This window comes from Crinia signifera, chromosome 8 (genome assembly GCF_055691185.1).
Source record: "Crinia signifera chromosome 8, ASM5569118v1, whole genome shotgun sequence".
Taxonomy (NCBI): domain Eukaryota; kingdom Metazoa; phylum Chordata; class Amphibia; order Anura; family Myobatrachidae; genus Crinia; species Crinia signifera.
In genome coordinates, this window is record NC_139224.1 from 119,484,361 (window position 1) to 119,503,396 (window position 19,036).

The following is a 19,036-nucleotide window of genomic DNA, read 5'->3' on the forward strand; positions in this document are numbered from 1 at the left end:
CACATTTTCCCATGCAGCCAACTGCTACACAGATCTGTGCATCTGCAATGTTCATCAGTTTTTTACATAGCTTTCTATGCAAGGGCATATAGCTCAAGGGATAGAGTGTCTGACTGCAATGCCACAGAAAAGTGTCAGAATCTTAAAATGTAATAAAAGACAATGTGACTTAATGACAAAGAGAACTTATGAATGTTGTATTGGTACTAGCAACGGAAGGGGTATGGGAAGGAGACAGGGGCGGTCAGGAGAAGCAGATCCTCGTCCAGGAGGGAAGCTACAAGTGAAAGTAATTAAAACATGCTCCACCCCACCCTAGTTATATCCCTACCCAACTATTACATATATAGGATTGACCACAGTGAAAGTTTGATGCAGTTTACAGGTAACATCTTCCTATACTTGCTAACTTTTGGGAACACCCCTCCAAGATACAGTACAGTCTCTCAGAGGGCAAGTCTAGTGACACGGTCTGGGACCATGGTGATGCCTAATACAAAGTTCTCATTGGAGTAACTGCCCTGTGTGTTGTAGAATATCACACCTAGGCCCAATGTGTATAATGTACATTGTTCTGATTTTAGCAAGGTGACAATGAAAGTGAACATCCCAGTATACTGTATAATGTAACTGACTTACTATTCCTCCAAGGTTGACTAAAACATTGCGTGCAATGGAATATGTTCATCATTGCTGGCATCCACTGACAACATACTTGAGTTCAGTTTTGATACAAATTAATGTACACAAGCACTGAATAATATGCTTTTCCACATTACAAATTTTCTTCTCTCTTATCCCTCACAAGTATTTATTGAGATCCTCAGGCTAAATTGAGACAGTGTCAGAGAAGTAACTGAACTCACTATGAACTGCATAAAAAGCTTTGCTATCATAAGATTTGTAGCCTCCAAAATGATCTGCAGTGAATGATTTGCAGCTCTACAAACTCCTGAAATGATGTAGAAGTTAATTACACATTTGTAGTAATTAGAAGGTATTTCTGGTAAGCTGTGGAATTAATATCTTTCTTTTTTTGAGATGCAGTTTTAAAGCTTTTCCATTTGTCAATGTCTCCTTAACTGTTGTAATGGTTTCAGTAAGATTCAGTCTACGGTGTTGTACAGGTCAAGCAGAAAATCGTTACTTTATACTGACACATTTTTGAAATGTGTCAATATTTGCATTTTATCTTAAGCCCTGTACACACGGGGCGATGCTGGCCTCCGTACTCAGCGACAAGCTTAAGCACGATCGCTCAGCAGGATTCAGTATTAAATCCCGGTGGTCGGGATCCCGGTGTTCAAAATCCCGACACCGGAATCCCGACCGCTGAAATCCCGACAAGGGGGGGAGGTGGATCGCCCCCCTTGCGGGCTCGCTGCGCTCGTCACGCAGCGGGCCCGGTGCCTTGCTACACTCGGCACACTAATTTATTCTCCCTCCGGGGGTGTCGTGGACACCCCCGGTGGGAGAAAGTGTCAGGATTTCGGCGTCGGGATTTTGAACGTGTTTTATATGTATTTGAAGTGCTACTCTTTTTTTTTTTTTCTGGCCCTAGGTATTTGCCTGTATGATCTTTTTCTTGGGCCGGCTCCGCTAACAAGTCAATAATGACCTGGAAATTGTCTAAGGATTTATCTATTTAAAATATTTTAACATTATTATAACTAACTGATTTATTTGAGGCAGTTTAAAGGGATTCGGTATGAAATCCCGACGGTCAAAATCCCTAATAGTCAAAATACCGACAAGGACAAAATCCCGACAAGGTCAAAATCCCGACATTTAGAATGTACAGGTGAAACAGTCAACAAGACTTTCAGTTGACAGGTCCCAAAGTTGACATGGTTTTTTTTCACTGTTTTTAAACCCGAATGTCGACATGGACACAGTTGGAATTGAACCACAGCCCCTCGCATCGCTCGCTTTGCTTGCAATGCTTCGGGCACGGTGCCTCGCTGAGCTCGGCACACTATTTTATTCTCCCACCATGCCCTAGTGGATGGTAGGGCATGAAATACCGCCTGTCAGCACGTCGCGTCAAAAAACAGTGAAAAAACCCATGTCGACCTCGCGAACTGTTTACCAAAAGTCATGTTGACTGTTTCACCTGTATATGTCTGTATTTTGACCTTGTCGGGATTTTAAATGTCGGGATTTTGTCCTTGTCAGGATTTTAAATGTCGGGATTTTGACCTTGTTGGGATTTTGTCCATGTCGGTATTTTGACCCATTCGGGATTTTGACCCTGTCGGAATTTTGACCAATGGGATTTTGACTGCATCCCGTTTAAAGTGGTACAGAGCTGATGATGGTAAACAATACTACATTCTTGGGATACGATGTGAAAGTGTGCCAGCTTTTGTATTAAAGCTCAAGTTTCCTGTCAAGAATGACCAAATGACCACTGTTTGCCAGATTTAGGGATTATCCCTATTTATCAATGCCGCAGTCCACAACGTTCATAGATGGTCACTTATTTTGACCATCGCATGGGCTCTCCCATAATGCATTTTCCATCAAATCAGCCCCTAACTGTCATTTAACAGGATGAGTTTGAAAAATAGCAATTAGGAGTGGATTGGGCATTTATCCCTCTTTATCACCCTTGCATTTATCTCTTTTTATTGATTAATACATCTGCCCCAATATGCTCTGCTCCTGGGCTTCCCTTTTACTGTATGATTGCTGTCACTTGTGTTGAAACACCCTTCTCATCAATTAACTAGTTCAAAGCAGGGGATGGCAATCATACAGTAAGAGGGAGGTCTAGAAGCAGAGCATTTTGTACCTAATGGAATGAGTCATGTTGGAGGGTATGGACCATGTGATGTCATGATGCCATGTAGTAGTCTCGCAATGCTCTTGGGGAACATTTTGGACAGTCAAGATATTTTCATGGGTCCCCTTGGGGCCAGCAAGTGCCTAAGTTGCAATGTGGAAAATTCACCTCTGCTTCCATCACCTTATTGGACATGCCAGTTGCAGTGGTGCTGAGCTGTCCATTTTTACTATGTGTGCAATTGTTGCTATTTTCACCACCACTGTTTCACCTGTTGTTAACTGCCCAATGCTGTAATTTCCTGCCACTCACTGCAATTATCTTCCTACTGAGAGAATGTCACAAAGTCACCTTGGCATATGCACAGTCTACTGATAATTACTCCGTTGCAAACACATTGCGAACATTCCAACATTTCATATACACATAGCAGGACACCGGTGCCCAGCCCAACCACACACTCCCATGGCCTTAGAGGAAAAGGGGCATGGTTTTGTGACAATGCCATGATCTTAAGCCAACATCTCGTTTCTATCACTGTTGGTGGCATGGCCAGCTCTCTGTGAGCTGCTGGCCCTGCCTTCTTTCCCTCTGTCTCTGGGAATAGATGCTGTGCACATGTGCACAGCATCTATTCCCCAACATTTTGTTAAGCTAAGTAGCAGTGACGGGTGAACTCCCAAATGCCACAGGACACTGCTGGGCCTGGTTGGGATACAGAGCAGTCCCAAAAAAACTGGACTGTCCTACAAAAATTGTGACAGTTGGGAGGTATGCACATTGGCATTGTGTATAGCATACTGTATGTTGGCTGTAATACATACTTTCCTATCATCCTGGAATGGCTGGGAGGGTCCCCCGGAAAGGGAGGCACGTCTTTCAGAGTGCGGGCAGTCTCCTGCGACCCTCCCCCGTAGGACCAAATGGCACAAATTGCATCATTTAAGCCCTGTTAACCTCTCTGCAATGCCTGAAACACACGCCGGTGCAAGAATGGTTGTTGCAAGTTTATTTTTTCTTAAAGACTCTTACATTGAGGAAATGCAAACTCACATGAAAAACTCCCATGTTTTTCAAATTGTATCTTATTACATTTCGGCCTACCAGACAAATGTTTTATTATTTTATTTATTTATTAACAGTTTCTTATATAGCACATACATATTCCGAAGTGTAGTACAGAGAATATTTTTGAACATTCACACCATGTGCTTGGGACTATAGATTGTAAGGCCCTAGGGGAGTTTACAATCTATAGTCCCTAGCACATGTACCATTTAACCTTCCTGTATATTTTTGGATTGTGGGAGGAAACCGGAGTACCCGGAGTAAACCCACGCAAGCATGGGGAGAATATACAAACTCTGACAGTTAGGGCCATGGTGGGAATCGAACCCATGACCTCAGTGCTGTGATGCAGTAATGCTAACCATAACACCATCCGTACTGCCCCAAATATTTATAAATTAATAATAATATGAATAATTCCTTTATATAGCTACTCTTGGATATTACTGTTGCTGGCAACCTTACTTGACATATTGGCACTTTCAGAAATGAAATGTAATCCTCTAGCAGCAATGGCTGAGGTCTGGCCTGAAAGTTCAGTGAGTAAAGCGAAATGTCTTTTTTATTGCTACAGTGTCATTCTCTCTTCCAAGGAGCATCAGCCTTATGTGAAAGCTGCCTTACAGTTCCATTGTTTGAGTACAGGCCAGTGCTTAGTTGGATATAAAGAAAAAGAAGCTGAACTTAGACATGTGCTGAGAGATCATTAAAAATTACCTTTTAACACTAAAGGCTATTGTTCCGAAAGAAGTGCTGAAGTTGCATTTCTGTACACTCCAATACAAATTATTCCCTTGTACAAGCTCATCTGTTTTCCATTCTCTGGGAGAACAATGTGCTTGAGGTAAATGTGATAATAACCATTTCAGAGTAACTGATGTCTCCTTATTCCTGTTTGCACTCCAGCATCTTGTACCCTGATAGCTACACTAGAAATTCTAAAGCCCCGTACACATTATATGAGTTTTTAAAAGATCTCTCTCAGAAGGGCCCTTGTGTAAGCTCAATATCAGTAATGAGCAGTGGCATTTTTTCCAAAGGCAATCCCATTGCGAGGTGTTCCCCCCTCCGGGGCTGCCTCTTTGGCTTCTATGGGCTACAGCAACAGGGTGGAGCCACAGGAGCCACAGCAGCGGCATGGTGTGGAGGTGTGCCGGCAGAGGCAGAACTCTGGGAGACAATGGAGTCATCTGCCACCGGGCTCCTGCTCCTGTCAAAGTTGAGTTATATACACGCCATTTTAGAATGGTATGGCAACCATCTTGGTTCGCAGAGTTGCGCAAATAAAGTATATTACCCAAGTTTTTGTAACAAGGCGAACCTTGAGTGCTGCCATACTAATACACATAAAATCATATCCCACACTTACACAAAATAAAAATATAGTTAATTTAGGTAATTCGCAGCACATAGTTAAAATTGGTAATACACAATCTTTATTTTACATATTTCGCATCTCTGTGTTCCGTCTCTCATGCGCAGCGCTCCGGTCTGAGCTAGAAGTCCATATCTTGTTATAGCCAGAAGTTATAGAACTATTACATATTTCATGATTATTTCACCATAAGGACAGTGTAATCAGAAGACCCGGAAGTAACAAGTTTCTCTCTGACATGCCTGTTGAGAACTGTCATAATCTTGAACCAGGAGACTTTGTTATGATCCTCAATTTTTTATGCTCAGGTTGTTTGATAGACCGTTGGGAAGGACCATACCAAGTCTTGTTGACCAGCACTACATCAATAAAAGTTGCAGAGAGAGAGACTTGGGTACATTCGTCCCACTGCAGGAAAGCCAGAAACCCGGAAGTTCCTTGTGTAGAGAGCGAAAGAGAAGAAATATCGCTAGAGGCATTGTTCCGGGAGGACTGAATAGCAGCCAAGGTCAAGCAACCTGTACTAGCTAATTAAAGGACAGAGCATTAAAAGACCCCTGGTAAAATGGATGGAAGGACTACAAGCAACAGGTTCTTGGTTCTATTTTTGTTCCCTTGTTTTCTTTTTCCCCTTCTACCTAAGGACATTCGGTGGCTGCCAAACCCTAGAGCGAATAGAGCGGAGCTCTGGAAGTGTATTAGATGACCCAGATCAGGGTGGGATAGAATCTCTAAGTAAGCCTGACACTTTGCCCAGTGCTGGAGATGGTACGAGGTATGAGGAATATGTAGTTCAAGGGCGATGTGATGAGTTGTTGTCTGGTGAATACTGTGTTAGTAGATATTGCCAACCAGAGATGAAGATGGAGTGCATCCAGAGATGTCAGTCGATGGGTAAGGCTTTAACGAGCCAACATCCTTTGAGTGATTACCACTCATTAGTGGGTAAGGTCTTAAACCAAACAGAATGCTGGGTGTGTTTCCAAGTACTACACAAAAAGAGTAATGTAGGGCTAGTCCCATATCCATTAAAGCTATCAGAGATAAGTGCTTTGAATAAAGGGAGGCCACTGGATAAGAAATACCTGTATACCAGGCCCCCTAGCCTTAGGTTACACCCATACCAGGTGGATAGATCCCTGATGTGTTTGAACTTCTCCAGCTCCAGACCAATTGGAACCTGAGAAGTAACATGGTTTAGTCAGACGATAACTTACTCACAACGCCCAGATGGAGAGCCCATTGATAAAGAATTGATATTGAAAATCCATACCAGTGAAAGGCACTATAAATATGTTTACACTGTAAAAAGAGATAAAGTATCGGCAGGGTATTGTGCCAAGACCCTGCAGCCAGAAACCTGTGAAGAACAGATCAGGGAGGGAGGGACTGGAATGTTTTTATGGTTACTGTGTGACAAAATTATGAAGTATTCAGTTCCATATTTTCTCCCTGATGACGTTTATTATATTTGTGGTAGGAGGGCATACAAGTGGCTCTCCATGAACGATGTTGGAATCTGTTATTTAGGTAGAGTGTTGCCCAAAGTAATGACCCTTACCCATGAAGAAATGGTAAGCAAACACCAAGGTATACCTCCTCCTTACACTCATACACATTACAACCAAATCCACAAAAGGGATTTGACAATCAGGAAGGAGCCCGTAGCCTCAGAATTAATACATGAATAAGTATATTCAAGCACTAGCAGGCTTGATAGACAACATTATGGAGATTTATGATGACACTTTCAGATACACTGGAAAGGATTTACAAGCTTATAAGAGAGAGCTACAGTAGTTCAACATCGGATGGTGTTGAACAATCTGACAGCCATGACAGGAGGATATTGTGTCACCCTCTCCACCCAGTTTGGGGTAAAGTGTTGCACGTATATTACTTACAATACTGAAGATCCAGAAGAAATCATCGATCATCAGATGGATGAGATTCTTCAGCTTAAATGGGAGTTCAGGAGGGAGCACAATATCAGCCTGGCAGAAGTAGGTGACAAGGTCAGCAAATGGACCTCCTGGTTGAACCCAATGCATTGTGCTGGAGATGGTACGAGGTATGAGGAATATGTAGTTCAAGGGCGATGTGATGAGTTGTTGTCTGGTGAATACTGTGTTAGTAGATATTGCCAACCAGAGATGAAGATGGAGTGCATCCAGAGATGTCAGTCGATGGGTAAGACTTTAACGAGCCAACATCCTTTGAGTGATTACTACTCATTAGTGGGTAAGGTCTTAAACCAAACAGGAGGTTAGGAGAATGGGCACAAGGAATCATAGCCAGTATTGGAAAACTGCTTCTCTGTGTCTGCGGTGTCTTCATAATCTTTGTATTATTGTTTTAGTGTGTCAAAACATTGAACCGGGGAAAAACCAAACATACTGAAATCATGAGTGTAAGAACGAGGGATTCACAGGAAGACCAGGGTTTGGTATATGACCCTAGGATCGAAACCATTACCCATTAAAGGATACCATGTCTGAAAAATTGTATATAATGTAACCTCCTCTGTTTTTATTTTTTTCCCAAACCTGTACATTATCCTTCGTCACCCTGAGTAAATTGTTAGGTAAATGTGGTCCCTCATTTATCCGTAATCCAGGATTGGCCACAGCGCAGATGGTTTATTCCCCTTTATGTTTAATTCAGATGTCCTAAATAATTTCTGTTAGGATTATGAATTTCTTTTTGTTTAGGAAAATTTTGAGATGTGACAGTTTTAATTTTACTGTCAAAGGGTGGACTGTCAAAGTCGAGTTATATACACGCCATTTTAGAATGGTTTGCAGAGTTGCGCAAATAAAGTATAATACCCAAGTTTTTGTAACAAGGCGAACCTTGAGCGCTGCCATACTAATACACATAAATTCATATTCCACACTTACACAAAATAAAAATATAGTTAATTTAGGTAATTTGCAGCACATAGTTAAAATTGGTAATACACGATCTTTCTTTTACATATTTCGCATCTCTGTATTCCGTCTCTCATGCGCAGCACTCCGGTCTGAGCTAGAAGTCCATATCTTGTAACGGCCAGAAGTTATAGAACTATTAAATATTTCATGATTATTTCACCATGTGGACAGTGTAATCAGAAGACACAGAAGTAACAAGTTTCTCTCTGATAAGCCATGAAAGCAAGGGTGATGCCTGAAGAACAAAAGAACAAGTTTCTCTCTGATAAGCTATGAAAACAAGGGTGATACCTGAAGAACAAAGTAACCAAGATGCATTCCCTCTGCACCAATCCACATAAAGTGCATTTCTTTGCTACAATCCTCAAGAAGTGCATTCCCTTGCACCAATCCACAAGAACCTGACTTTTGAACTCTTTAACCAATGGAGACCCTCAATTACCTCTCTTTTTTTGGACACTATAAAGTAGCGACCCCTGGGCTGGATTGAGCACTTCTTTTCCCCCTTCACTCTGCCCAGACTAAGTTCTATTAGAACCTAGTGAGCACGACCGGACTGCGCTGCGCTATTAGATGAGACGGTAACATTTGTATTCCTGTATGTAGTGTGGCTGATTGTATTTTATATCTGATTCTTTTACCCCTAATTGTGTAAAGCATATTTTGTAATGTTAGACAACTGTACTGTGTGTTATACTGTGTTTCTCTTTCTGTAACCCCCTGCTGTCCGCTAGGGACTAAATACATTATTTGGAGACTCTATCTCCTTATTTTCTTGAGTTATACTTGAGTCTTGGCTTTTATTCACATTTAGCGACAAAGGTGTAATACGGACATTGTCCTTTAAAAGTGTACTCAAGTTGGGTACTAAGTACTGCGAAAGATACTGTTTTATAAGTATCGGTATAGCGTGTATCATACACGTACAAGGTTCGCTACACTGTGTTACGCTTTGTTCGCACGTAGCTAGGAGTAAAGGGTTAGTAGTTTACGGACAGAGTAAGTAACTGCGCACTTCACTTGTTGTCCATCTGGTCATATTTATTTCGGTATTGATACTCCCAAGTTTAAATCCATTAATTGAAAGCCATCAATATTGCTTCAGTGGCAGAGTTCAGAAATATATATGTTTTCTCTCTCTCTTTCTCTCTCTATGGGATGCAGTTTAAATCCCGATGCCGGAATCCCGAACGCCGAAATCCCGACACTTTCTCCCCCCGTGGGTGTCCACGACACCCTCGGAGGGAGAATAAATGAGTGTGCCGAGCGTAGCGAGGCTCCAGGCCCACTGCGTGGCGAGCGCAGTAAGCCCGCAAGGGGGGGCGATCCACGTCCCCCCCTTGTCGGGATTTCGGCGTTCGGGATTCCGGCGTCGGGATTTTGAATGCCGGGATCCCGACCGCCGGCTTTTCATGCCGAATCCCTCTCTATATATAGATATATAATTCATAATAGACATATACATATTTTATATATGGTGTGTGTGTGCGCGTGCATGTGTGTGGTTGTGGGGGGGGGGGGGGAACCAATGTACATCTTGCCTCCGGGCAACTGGGATGAACTTACGCCACTGTGTGCCGGCATCACACCCAGCAGCAGCCCCGTACTATAAGGTAGGAGCCGCCACTGGTGTTGAGGCACCCTCCCAATATTAGTATTTGTGTAGTGTGTATGCAGTGGAACCACCAATATCGTTGCCTATATTGGCTGTGCCTGCTAGTCGACTAGTATATTCTGGGCTTTAATGAAGACAAGTGGGACACTTAAATAAAAATGATATTTTATGAATTCTTCAGCTTAATGTGTTTGACCCACTTTAGAATACTTGTCTTAATTTAGACTTTTTCAAGCATTGGAACTTATACTGCAGAGCGCTTCCCTATCATATTCTATACCTGTAACATTTACCCAAATATAAGTAACGAGTGAGATATAATTCAGAATTGGAAATCGTACATTATAAATCCTGTGTGGGCTCCTCATCTTTTACAGTGATAATTGTAGAAGATAATTAAAGGGGGAGGGATTTATCAAAGTTTAGAGAGAGAAAATGTGGAGATAAGTAAAACACTAACCAATCAGTTTCTGTTATTTTACAGGCTGTACAGGGCCAGATGCACTAAGCTTCAAAAGTGATAAAATGGAGAGTGATAAACAACCAGCCAATCAGCTCCTAACTTCCATGTCACAGACTGTGTTTGAAAAAATAAAGCAGGAGCTGATTGGTTGGTTGTTTATCACTCTCCATTTTCTCACTTTTGAAGCTTAGTGCATCTGGTTCAGTGGGGCAGATGTATTAAGCCTGGATAAAGTGGAGATAAAGAGAAAGCAGATAAAGCACACAGTTCATTGGCTGGTGTTTTATCTCCTTTCACTTTATCTCCAGTTTATATCTTCTCCAGGCTTAATACATCTGCCCCATTGTTTGAAAAAGGACAGTTAGGGGCTGATTGGTTGGTTGTAAGGCTGGCTGACATGCATAGCCATGTGTAGCAGCCTGCTCCAGCAGGGAACAGGACCCTGAATCAGCAAGTGGATATACAATGTAGGGGAAAACAGAGGGAAGAACTATGCCATGCTACATTCAACATGATCATTAGTGACGTCTTCTGGTTGGCCCTACAGCAGTGCTGACTAAAACACATTGCTATTGGCTCGTGGGAGAGTGCAATAATAGGTACACACTGAATGGTCCAGGCCGGTATGTTGCCCAATTTATGGGGAAAATCTATTAGTCATGATGTTTTCTTATGGCTAATTGCTTTGCCCCTGTTTATTCAGTTATCTCAGATATGCTAGCATGAGACATGGCTTATCAGTTATAATGTTTCTATTGCATAATGCAAAACAAATCCCCCGAAAACAGCCACATTTTTGTGCTAAATTGGGGCTGTTACTCATGAAAGCAGACGGGTTTGACTGAACCTGTGTGTTTTTCGTAAAGAACACTAGTGTTTGTTCAAATTGGTTGCATTACAAAATGATTGTTGACAAAACACGCCGTCACCCTGTTTGACTGAACCTGTGTGTTTTCTTGTAAAAAATAACCAAATAATCGGGCAACCTACTGTAATAGGATAGCTTGAAAAAAGTTAGAACATCATGGAAAACAGACATTTTCAGTCATAATTTGAATCCCCTGCCACCTCCCCCGCCCCCCCCCCCCCGCCCCCCCCCCCCCCCCCCCCCCCCCCCCGGTCTGGAAATGACATATGGAGATCATTCTTGTGTGTACCCAGTATAACTCTCTCCACTTTATCTATCTCCAAGATTGATAAATCTCCCCCTTACTACATATAAAGGTACCATATTACACCTGAGATCCCCTGGATGAGCAGATTATTTTCTTGGATGTTCGGTGATGGTCGATGGGAAGTATGGATTCATTTGTGTTTTCTTTTAAGGGGGAATGCCAGTTTTTGTTAAAATTGTTGCAATACAAAATGATTGTTGACAGGGATAAAACACGCCGTCACCCTGTGCAGGTGCTGGTGCACAAGAAGAAATGTAGCCACCAAATATCGCGCAGTCAAACACCATCTATAGTCCTTGAAACTGAGGGAAACCTGAGATCCTGTGACTGGGAAATAGGACTTAACATAAAGTATCAGATAATATTTAAATGTACAAAATACCTCCATTTTCACATTGGCCCTTATTCAGATCTGATCACAGTACAAATATGTTCTCAAAATGGGCAACACCATGTGCACTGCAGGTGGGGCAGATGTAAATGCAAAGATAGATAACTTTGGGTGGGGTGTGTTGAAACTGAAATCTAAATTGCAGTGTAAAAATAATGCAGCCAGTATTTACCCTGCACAGAAACAAAATAACTCCCCTAAATCTAACACTCTCTGCACATGTAACATCTGAACCAACTTCCGTGCACATGGTTTTGCCCATTTTGAGAACAAATTTGTACTGCGATCAGATCTGAATAAGGCCCATTGTGCATGGTGGAGGCTTAAGGCCCCCATACACTATGCAATTTTGGAACTATTTATCCGATTTCGGCACTTTGGGCCGATAACCGGGTGAAATCGGCCCAAAATCGCAGTTGTGTGACATCTGATCCGATCCAATGCGCGGTCCTGTTCGCATCGGACCGGATCAGGGAGGCCGGACGGTCAGCACATAAGATCATGTCCGACCTCCCTGTATGCTATGCATATGCCTGCCCACCTAACAGGCATATGCATGCAGACTGACCGGGAGCAGAACGGCGGGCCGCGGGTCCCTGAGCACTAGCACACACTGACCTGGCCGGGCATGTGATCACAAATAGCAGCGCTGCGGGACGGGCAGTGCAGTGTTCGATTTTTAAAATACCTGTCAAATGACAGGCCGTTCTCTGATTGGCTGAGAGCTCTCTCAGCCAATTAGAGAACGGCCAGTCATTTGAAAGGTATTTGGAAAATCTAATAGCCGCCACTGCACTGCCCATCCCCGGACTCACGCTGCTGCTATTTGTGATCACATGCCTGGCCAGGTCAGCAGCACCCGCCGCACCCGGCACCCGCCGGGAACTCATTTGAGAGCCGCCGCCCGCCCCCACTACTGCCGCTGCCTTGCTCCTCATTGGCATTGCCACTGCCCGCCCCACTGCTCCTCACCGCTCTGCAGCTCCCCATTTGTTTTACATGTGATAAATCGCAAGCGATTTATCACATGTAAAAATTGGCTCATCAAGTGCCAAATTGTATGTGAGCCTCCCGGGGAGCTGCCAGGCAGCTCACAGGAGAATTGGGTCAGACTATGGGGGCCTTTATTGATGTTATGCACTACGAGCCACATCAATACGCCCCTAATGGATACAGTATAGTGGGCTACTCTCCTAAGCGTCTACTGCAATTCACCACAATTCCGGACGTTTACAGAGAGTACAGTAATTTCCATAAACCAACATATATGGAATCACATAGACTTTATACCATGAAGTGCAAATAGTGGTGTCTCCAAGTGGGTTCTTTTCCATTTTTTGTTAATAAATGAGGCCCAATAACTGCAATAACCACTGCCTCTAACAAACACAATTATACAAATATAAACCATCTGCTTTGTCAATCGTTACTCACAGCCAGATACATTGCTCCATATACACTGAGAGCTGCCTCTTTGGATGGAAACGTTCTCCTTGCTTTGATAACAAGGTCTGGATTTCCAGTGCAAGCGTTGCCATCAGTGATGAACTGTGTAAGCTGGTGGCAACCAAGTGCTGTGTAGTTGGGTTTACAAACTGTAAGAAAATGTGGTGCCAAATTTCCTGTCACCACCTGTCCAGCATTTACAAATATATCTGTAGCAAATAGTCCAAAAGTATAAATTCCTGCAAAACAACAAAGAAAAAGAGATAGTGTTACTAGATGAATGCCATACTGTATGTAATAAATGACAGACAAAATGAAAATATACTATTTTATTGTTACAATTTATTATTCAAACTTATGGAACTTTAGTTTTCATTGCCTTTAATTAATCCATAGGGGCTAGATTCTCTAAGCTTCAAAAGTGATAAAATGGAGAGTGATAAACAGCCAACCAATCAGCTCCTACCTGCCATGTCTCTCCATTTTATCAATTTTGAAGCTTAGAGAATCTGGCCCAGGGGGAGATATATCAAACATTGGAGAGATTAAGTACAATCCAATCAACTTCTAACAGTCATTGTGGAGGCTGCTTTTGCAAACTGAGAGTTAAAAGCTGATTGGTTGGTAATGTACCTCTCTTCGTGACTTTAATTATTACCTCCATTTTTTGCAATGAGTTGGTTAAACCATACTATCTACAGTAAGTGATTTATTATGAATATGTTTACAGCACATATATTCACCCTAAACTAGGTGTTCACAATCTTTTTTGAATCACAGCACCCTAGAGTACAAGAATTCTTTTACAACAAAATATATACAATTAAGTGATTTGTGTTTATATGTGATCCTTAGGTTCAGTTATATTGTAAAGGGTTCTGTTTGTACACATATTTTATGTTTGTCAGTCACCAGAACTGGTTTTGTTCATAAATAATTGACCATAAACAATTTTAGTTGGTCTTGTACCACCAACCCGAGGCACCCCTGCAAGTCTGCCGAGGCACACCAGGAAGCCACGGCACACAGTTTGGGAACCACTACACTAAACAATAGAGATTTAAAAAAACTATATATTAAAGTGGTACAGTTATACATACACAGTAAAGACAGACTATTCTGTAGTTAACCAACATTTATGACAGTAGCATCCTTACCAATTTAATAGAAACCAGTGACACTGAAGCATGTCATAACCAGATATACAAACATTGATTTGCAGGCAGCAGTCTTACGATCACTGGTTAATGTATGCTTGCCTAATTTGTATATTCATTTTTATATCTAAGTGGCAACACATTTTGGATCATTGCACCCTACCTCTCTAGACTGTAAGATTCTTAGAGCAGGACCCTCTCCATTCCTGTTCTCACAGCCCTCTTCTCTTGCACATCAATTACAGCTCTCTTGTTCATTCATTCTTACCACTGATAACTTGCCCCTGGTAACATGCAGACTGCTCCTCTGCTTCCAGTGGCGTAGCTAGACATTTTTCTCCCCCTTGCCAAAAAAAAGATTCTGGCGCCCCCCCTCCAAAAAGGGGCGAGGTGATGGACCACTGGCTGAGCTGACAGGTGACCCAGGCAGCAGTGAGCGTGAGCGCTGAGCTGGCCCCGCTCCGTGCATATCTAATGAGCGTGGACCCAGCACAGTGCACCACCCTGTGCATATGTAATGAGTGGGACCCGCTCATTACATATGCACAGGGCTGGGACCCGCTCATTCATTATGCACTGCACTAGGTCCCCGCTCATTAGATATGTACAGGGTGAGACCAGCTCAGTGCTCACTGCTGTCTGGGTCGCCTGTCAGTTCAGCCAGTGGCGCCCACCACAGACCCTGCTGGTGCAGCTCCCCCAAGCCACTGCAGGGTCTGCCACATATGTAGCTACGCCACTGTCTGCTTCCCTACATCCAGGGGTGTAACTACCATAGGTGCAGGGGGTGCAGTTGCTATGGGGCCCCACTTTGTCTGTCAAATTATCGGGTGCTATATACATTTTTCAGCATAAGTTGAGCAATAGGGGCCCTTACAAATTTTTGCTATGGGGCCCACATGTACATAGTTACGCCACTGCCTACATCTCAGCTATATTGTGTACTAAGAATTGTGCTGCTAATTGTTACCTGTGCTCTGTTTTTGTTGTTCAGTTACTGTTATGTTTAGTCCTGTGTACCATGTATTGTTATAATTATGTGCCCTTTGTATGGCGCTGTGAACCACTTGTTGCACCTTATAAATGAAATATGAACAAGGTGTGATGCGATTATCATGTCTGATGTGAATGTTTAAATAGTCTCTGTAAAGCGTTGCAGAATATGTGTGCACTATATACTGTAAGAAACTGTTAATAAATAAAATAAATTAATTATCAAAATTTGCCCACAAAGCCACTGTGTGGGGGAATCAGAGAGGGTAATCCATTCTTCCAAGGATATCTGTAGAACTAAAAAATGTAAATAAAATTGGGAAAGGTATGGTGATGCATCCCATATGGGGTCATGTCCCCAGAACCCGGGTCCTTCTTAGTCTGTTATAACCTATGTATACTTAACATTAAGTAATTAGAGCATTTTTACATGACTCATTATCTGGACCAGTGGTAGCCAACTCCAGTCCTCGAGAGCTACCAACAGTTCACGTTTTCTAGATCACCTAGAGGTGTATTCATTACTCACTGACACATTATAAATGATCCACAGGTGGAGCTAATTATTTCACTTGTGATTCTGTGAGGAGACCTGGAAAACGTTAACTGTTGGTAGCTCTCGAGGACTGGAGTTGGCTACCCCTGATCTGGACCATGCACTCTTTCCCTCATCAAATAATATACATTTTAGGAGAGAGTCTTCATTTAAATAACTCTTATAGCTTGTTTTGTATGAGAACTATGAAACAAAGCTTTAAGTGATAAAGATTCTTACTCACATTACATCCATTGCAGGAATCTCCTGGCTGTGTTAGTATAAGTAATAACTTTTGGACTAACATGTGCTGGGCTTGCCTATGAGATATTCCTATTCACTGGTGCCTAGCAATACCAAGGAAACTGTCACCAAAACATATCCAGGGCAGCCGAGAGGTATGCCGGGCCCCGGTGAAAAATTTGGGGTCATGGCCACCTCCCATGATTAGGCCATGCCCCCAATTTTTATAAAGGGGGTGAAAAAACACTGTAACGTGGAAGTGGGGGTTGTGGTTTGTCCCCCCTCAGCAGCAGCAGCACACACCTACAGCATGTGCTGTGCTGACAGCAGCCTCAGCATGAGCTCTCATGCTGTCAGCACAGCACATGCTGTTGAGGTGTGTGCTGCTGCTGCTGCCTGGGAGGGACAGAGAGGGAGGGGCGAGTGTTGTACCAGGGCCCCTGCTGGGCCCCTTCAGCAAGCCTGGGCCTGGGTAATTAGTACCCCCCCCCCCCCTCTCGGCAGCCCTGACCATAACAATGTATGACTTGCATTGGGTTGCAATTAGCTAAAAAATATCTCTTCATTTCTAGAAAAAATTAAAGCTAATTTGGTATTTAGACACTCCTAAGTAATTGTATCACTTCATTGAAAATTAAGACTTAAAAGTAATTAAAGTCTGCTAATTAGCACTGCAAATGAACAGATTGCTTTTTTAAAGGATTGCTGAAACGTTTTACAATTATTTTTTTTAAATGTTGAAGTGTTAATGCATGCAGCATGGGTACTGTAATGATTAGTATTACTGCCTCACAGCACTTAAGACATGGGTTTAATTCCCACCATGGCCCTAACTGTGTATAGGTTATATATTCTCCCTATGCTTGTGTAAAGGCCCATACACACTGGGCGACTTTGAGATGAAAGTCGCTCAAAACAGCATGTTTGAGCAGCTTTCAGCTCAAAGCCGCCCAGTGTGTATGCCCCGGTGATGAGCCAGGAAAGCCGTTCATCTGCTGGTATAACCAGCAAATGAGCGGCTTTGAGGACGGCATTGCATATGGCTGCGCTATGCAAAGCCATCCTCCCCCCGCTGTCGGCACTGGGCAGGGGGAAAGCTGCTCAGTGTGTATGCACTAAGCGGCTTTCCCCCAGCAATGAATGCAATCATCGCTGTCCATACACGCTGGGCATAGTCGCCCAGTGTGTATGGACCTTTAGTTTCCTCAGGGCACTCCAAATTCCTCCCATATTCTAAAAATATACTATAGGTTAATTGGCCCTGAACAAAAATCAACTCCACTGCGTGCGGGGGCAGATGTAACTTGTGCAGAGAGAATTAGATTTGGGTGGGGTTTTACTTCAGTGAGATCTATATTGCAGTGTAAAAATAAAGCAGCCAGTATTTTCCCTGCACAGAAACAAAATAACTCACCCACATATAACTCTCTCTGCACCTGTTACTTCTGCCCCCTGCAGTGCACATGGTTTTGTCCATCTAAGAAGGATTTTGTCAGAAAGAGTGAACTAGAATAAGGCCCCATGTCCTAGTCAGACATAATGAAATGAACGCAGAAATCCCCCCCCCCCCCCCCCCCCCTTTGTTGGAGATGTAAATGTATGGATGGTACATTTCTTCATATTTGGTGGGATTGCCCAGTTTTAATCTCTCTCTGGCAAAATATAGCAGCTCTAGCTAAATCCATTTTATCTATACATATTCCCTTCAAAGCTGGCTGTTTTCTCCTTTCCATGGATATCCCAGGGGCGTCTCATGCGCAGAACAAACTGTTTACTCATATTGTTCGCACGACCAGATCCTTTATTGTGGGTCATTGGAGATCTTCGGATCTTCCAACAATAGCTAAAATGACTGCCAAGATCTGGCATATCCATTCTATGGAGTATATTACCAGTATTTTGAAAGGCTCTTCTACAAAATTCCTTAAAGTCTGGGATCCCTGGATCAATAACTTCACTGTCCCACCAGCTTTTAGCTAAACGTCCTGCGTAATAACCTAGCTTGATCATCAAGTAATTATCGTGTTGATCTTCCAGTAATTATTATTTCCAATCAGGATGGATACCTTTTCCTATCCCCCCCCTTCCTGCCTGCTTTCTTTCCCTACTTTGCTCTTCTTCTGACTTTTCCTATTACTTTAATACTTTTCATAACTTTTTTATTTAATAATATTTTAAAAACAATAGAGTTGTCTATGTAATATGTGTAAATGTACCTACAGTATTGATACTTAAAAAAAATAATAATATGATACCTTTGCGTAGGTTTCATTGTTGTGCTTATTCTCTGGATTCATGAAATATCTAATAAAATGTATATTTAAAAAAAAAAAAAGTATTGTAAGATTTTTTTTGCTGGCTCAAACGTAGCCATGGATTTTTGAAGTGCCGCTAAGGAGAGAAGTGTTTTTTTTTTTTAAATTTACTGTTATGCTGCCTATCGCTGCAATATTATGGACTTCAGAATCAGACAAACATTAGAACAACTAGCATTTAACCTTTGGTTTATCCAACAGGGAACATTTTCTGCACACACATTAATGACTGTAAGATCCCTCTAGATTTTATTTGAATCTTATAAAGATCATTAATACAATTAATTAGACAAGGACATTTATTTAGAATTGCCATACCTCTCTGGTCTCAATATAATCTATACTGTCTATGGAGGTTCAGATTTCAGACAAGTGCTTCTTTATTTCCCTTCCCCCACTTTTACACTTCTAGTTTCCCCTTTTATATATTTTTTAAATGATCTTTCTAGTGACATCTAGAACATTACTAAAGTAACTAAAGGTAAATTCAACAAAAAAAAGCCACCATGGTTGGACAAAGAAGTAAGGTCAGCTATCAACAA

The 19,036-nt window shown here is 42.3% G+C and overlaps 1 protein-coding gene across 3 annotated transcripts in view; it reads right to left on the reverse strand.

Annotated features, from left to right (window-relative positions):
• Nucleotides 1-19,036, reverse strand: part of PLPPR5 (phospholipid phosphatase related 5) — a 281,612-nt gene that overhangs the window by 97,372 nt on the left and 165,204 nt on the right. For all 3 annotated transcript variants that reach the window (XM_083157061.1, XM_083157062.1, XM_083157063.1), the window contains exon 3: nucleotides 13,240-13,490. In XM_083157061.1, coding sequence (XP_083013187.1) covers nucleotides 13,240-13,490 — 251 coding nt within the window. The remainder of the gene's footprint in view (nucleotides 1-13,239; nucleotides 13,491-19,036) is intronic.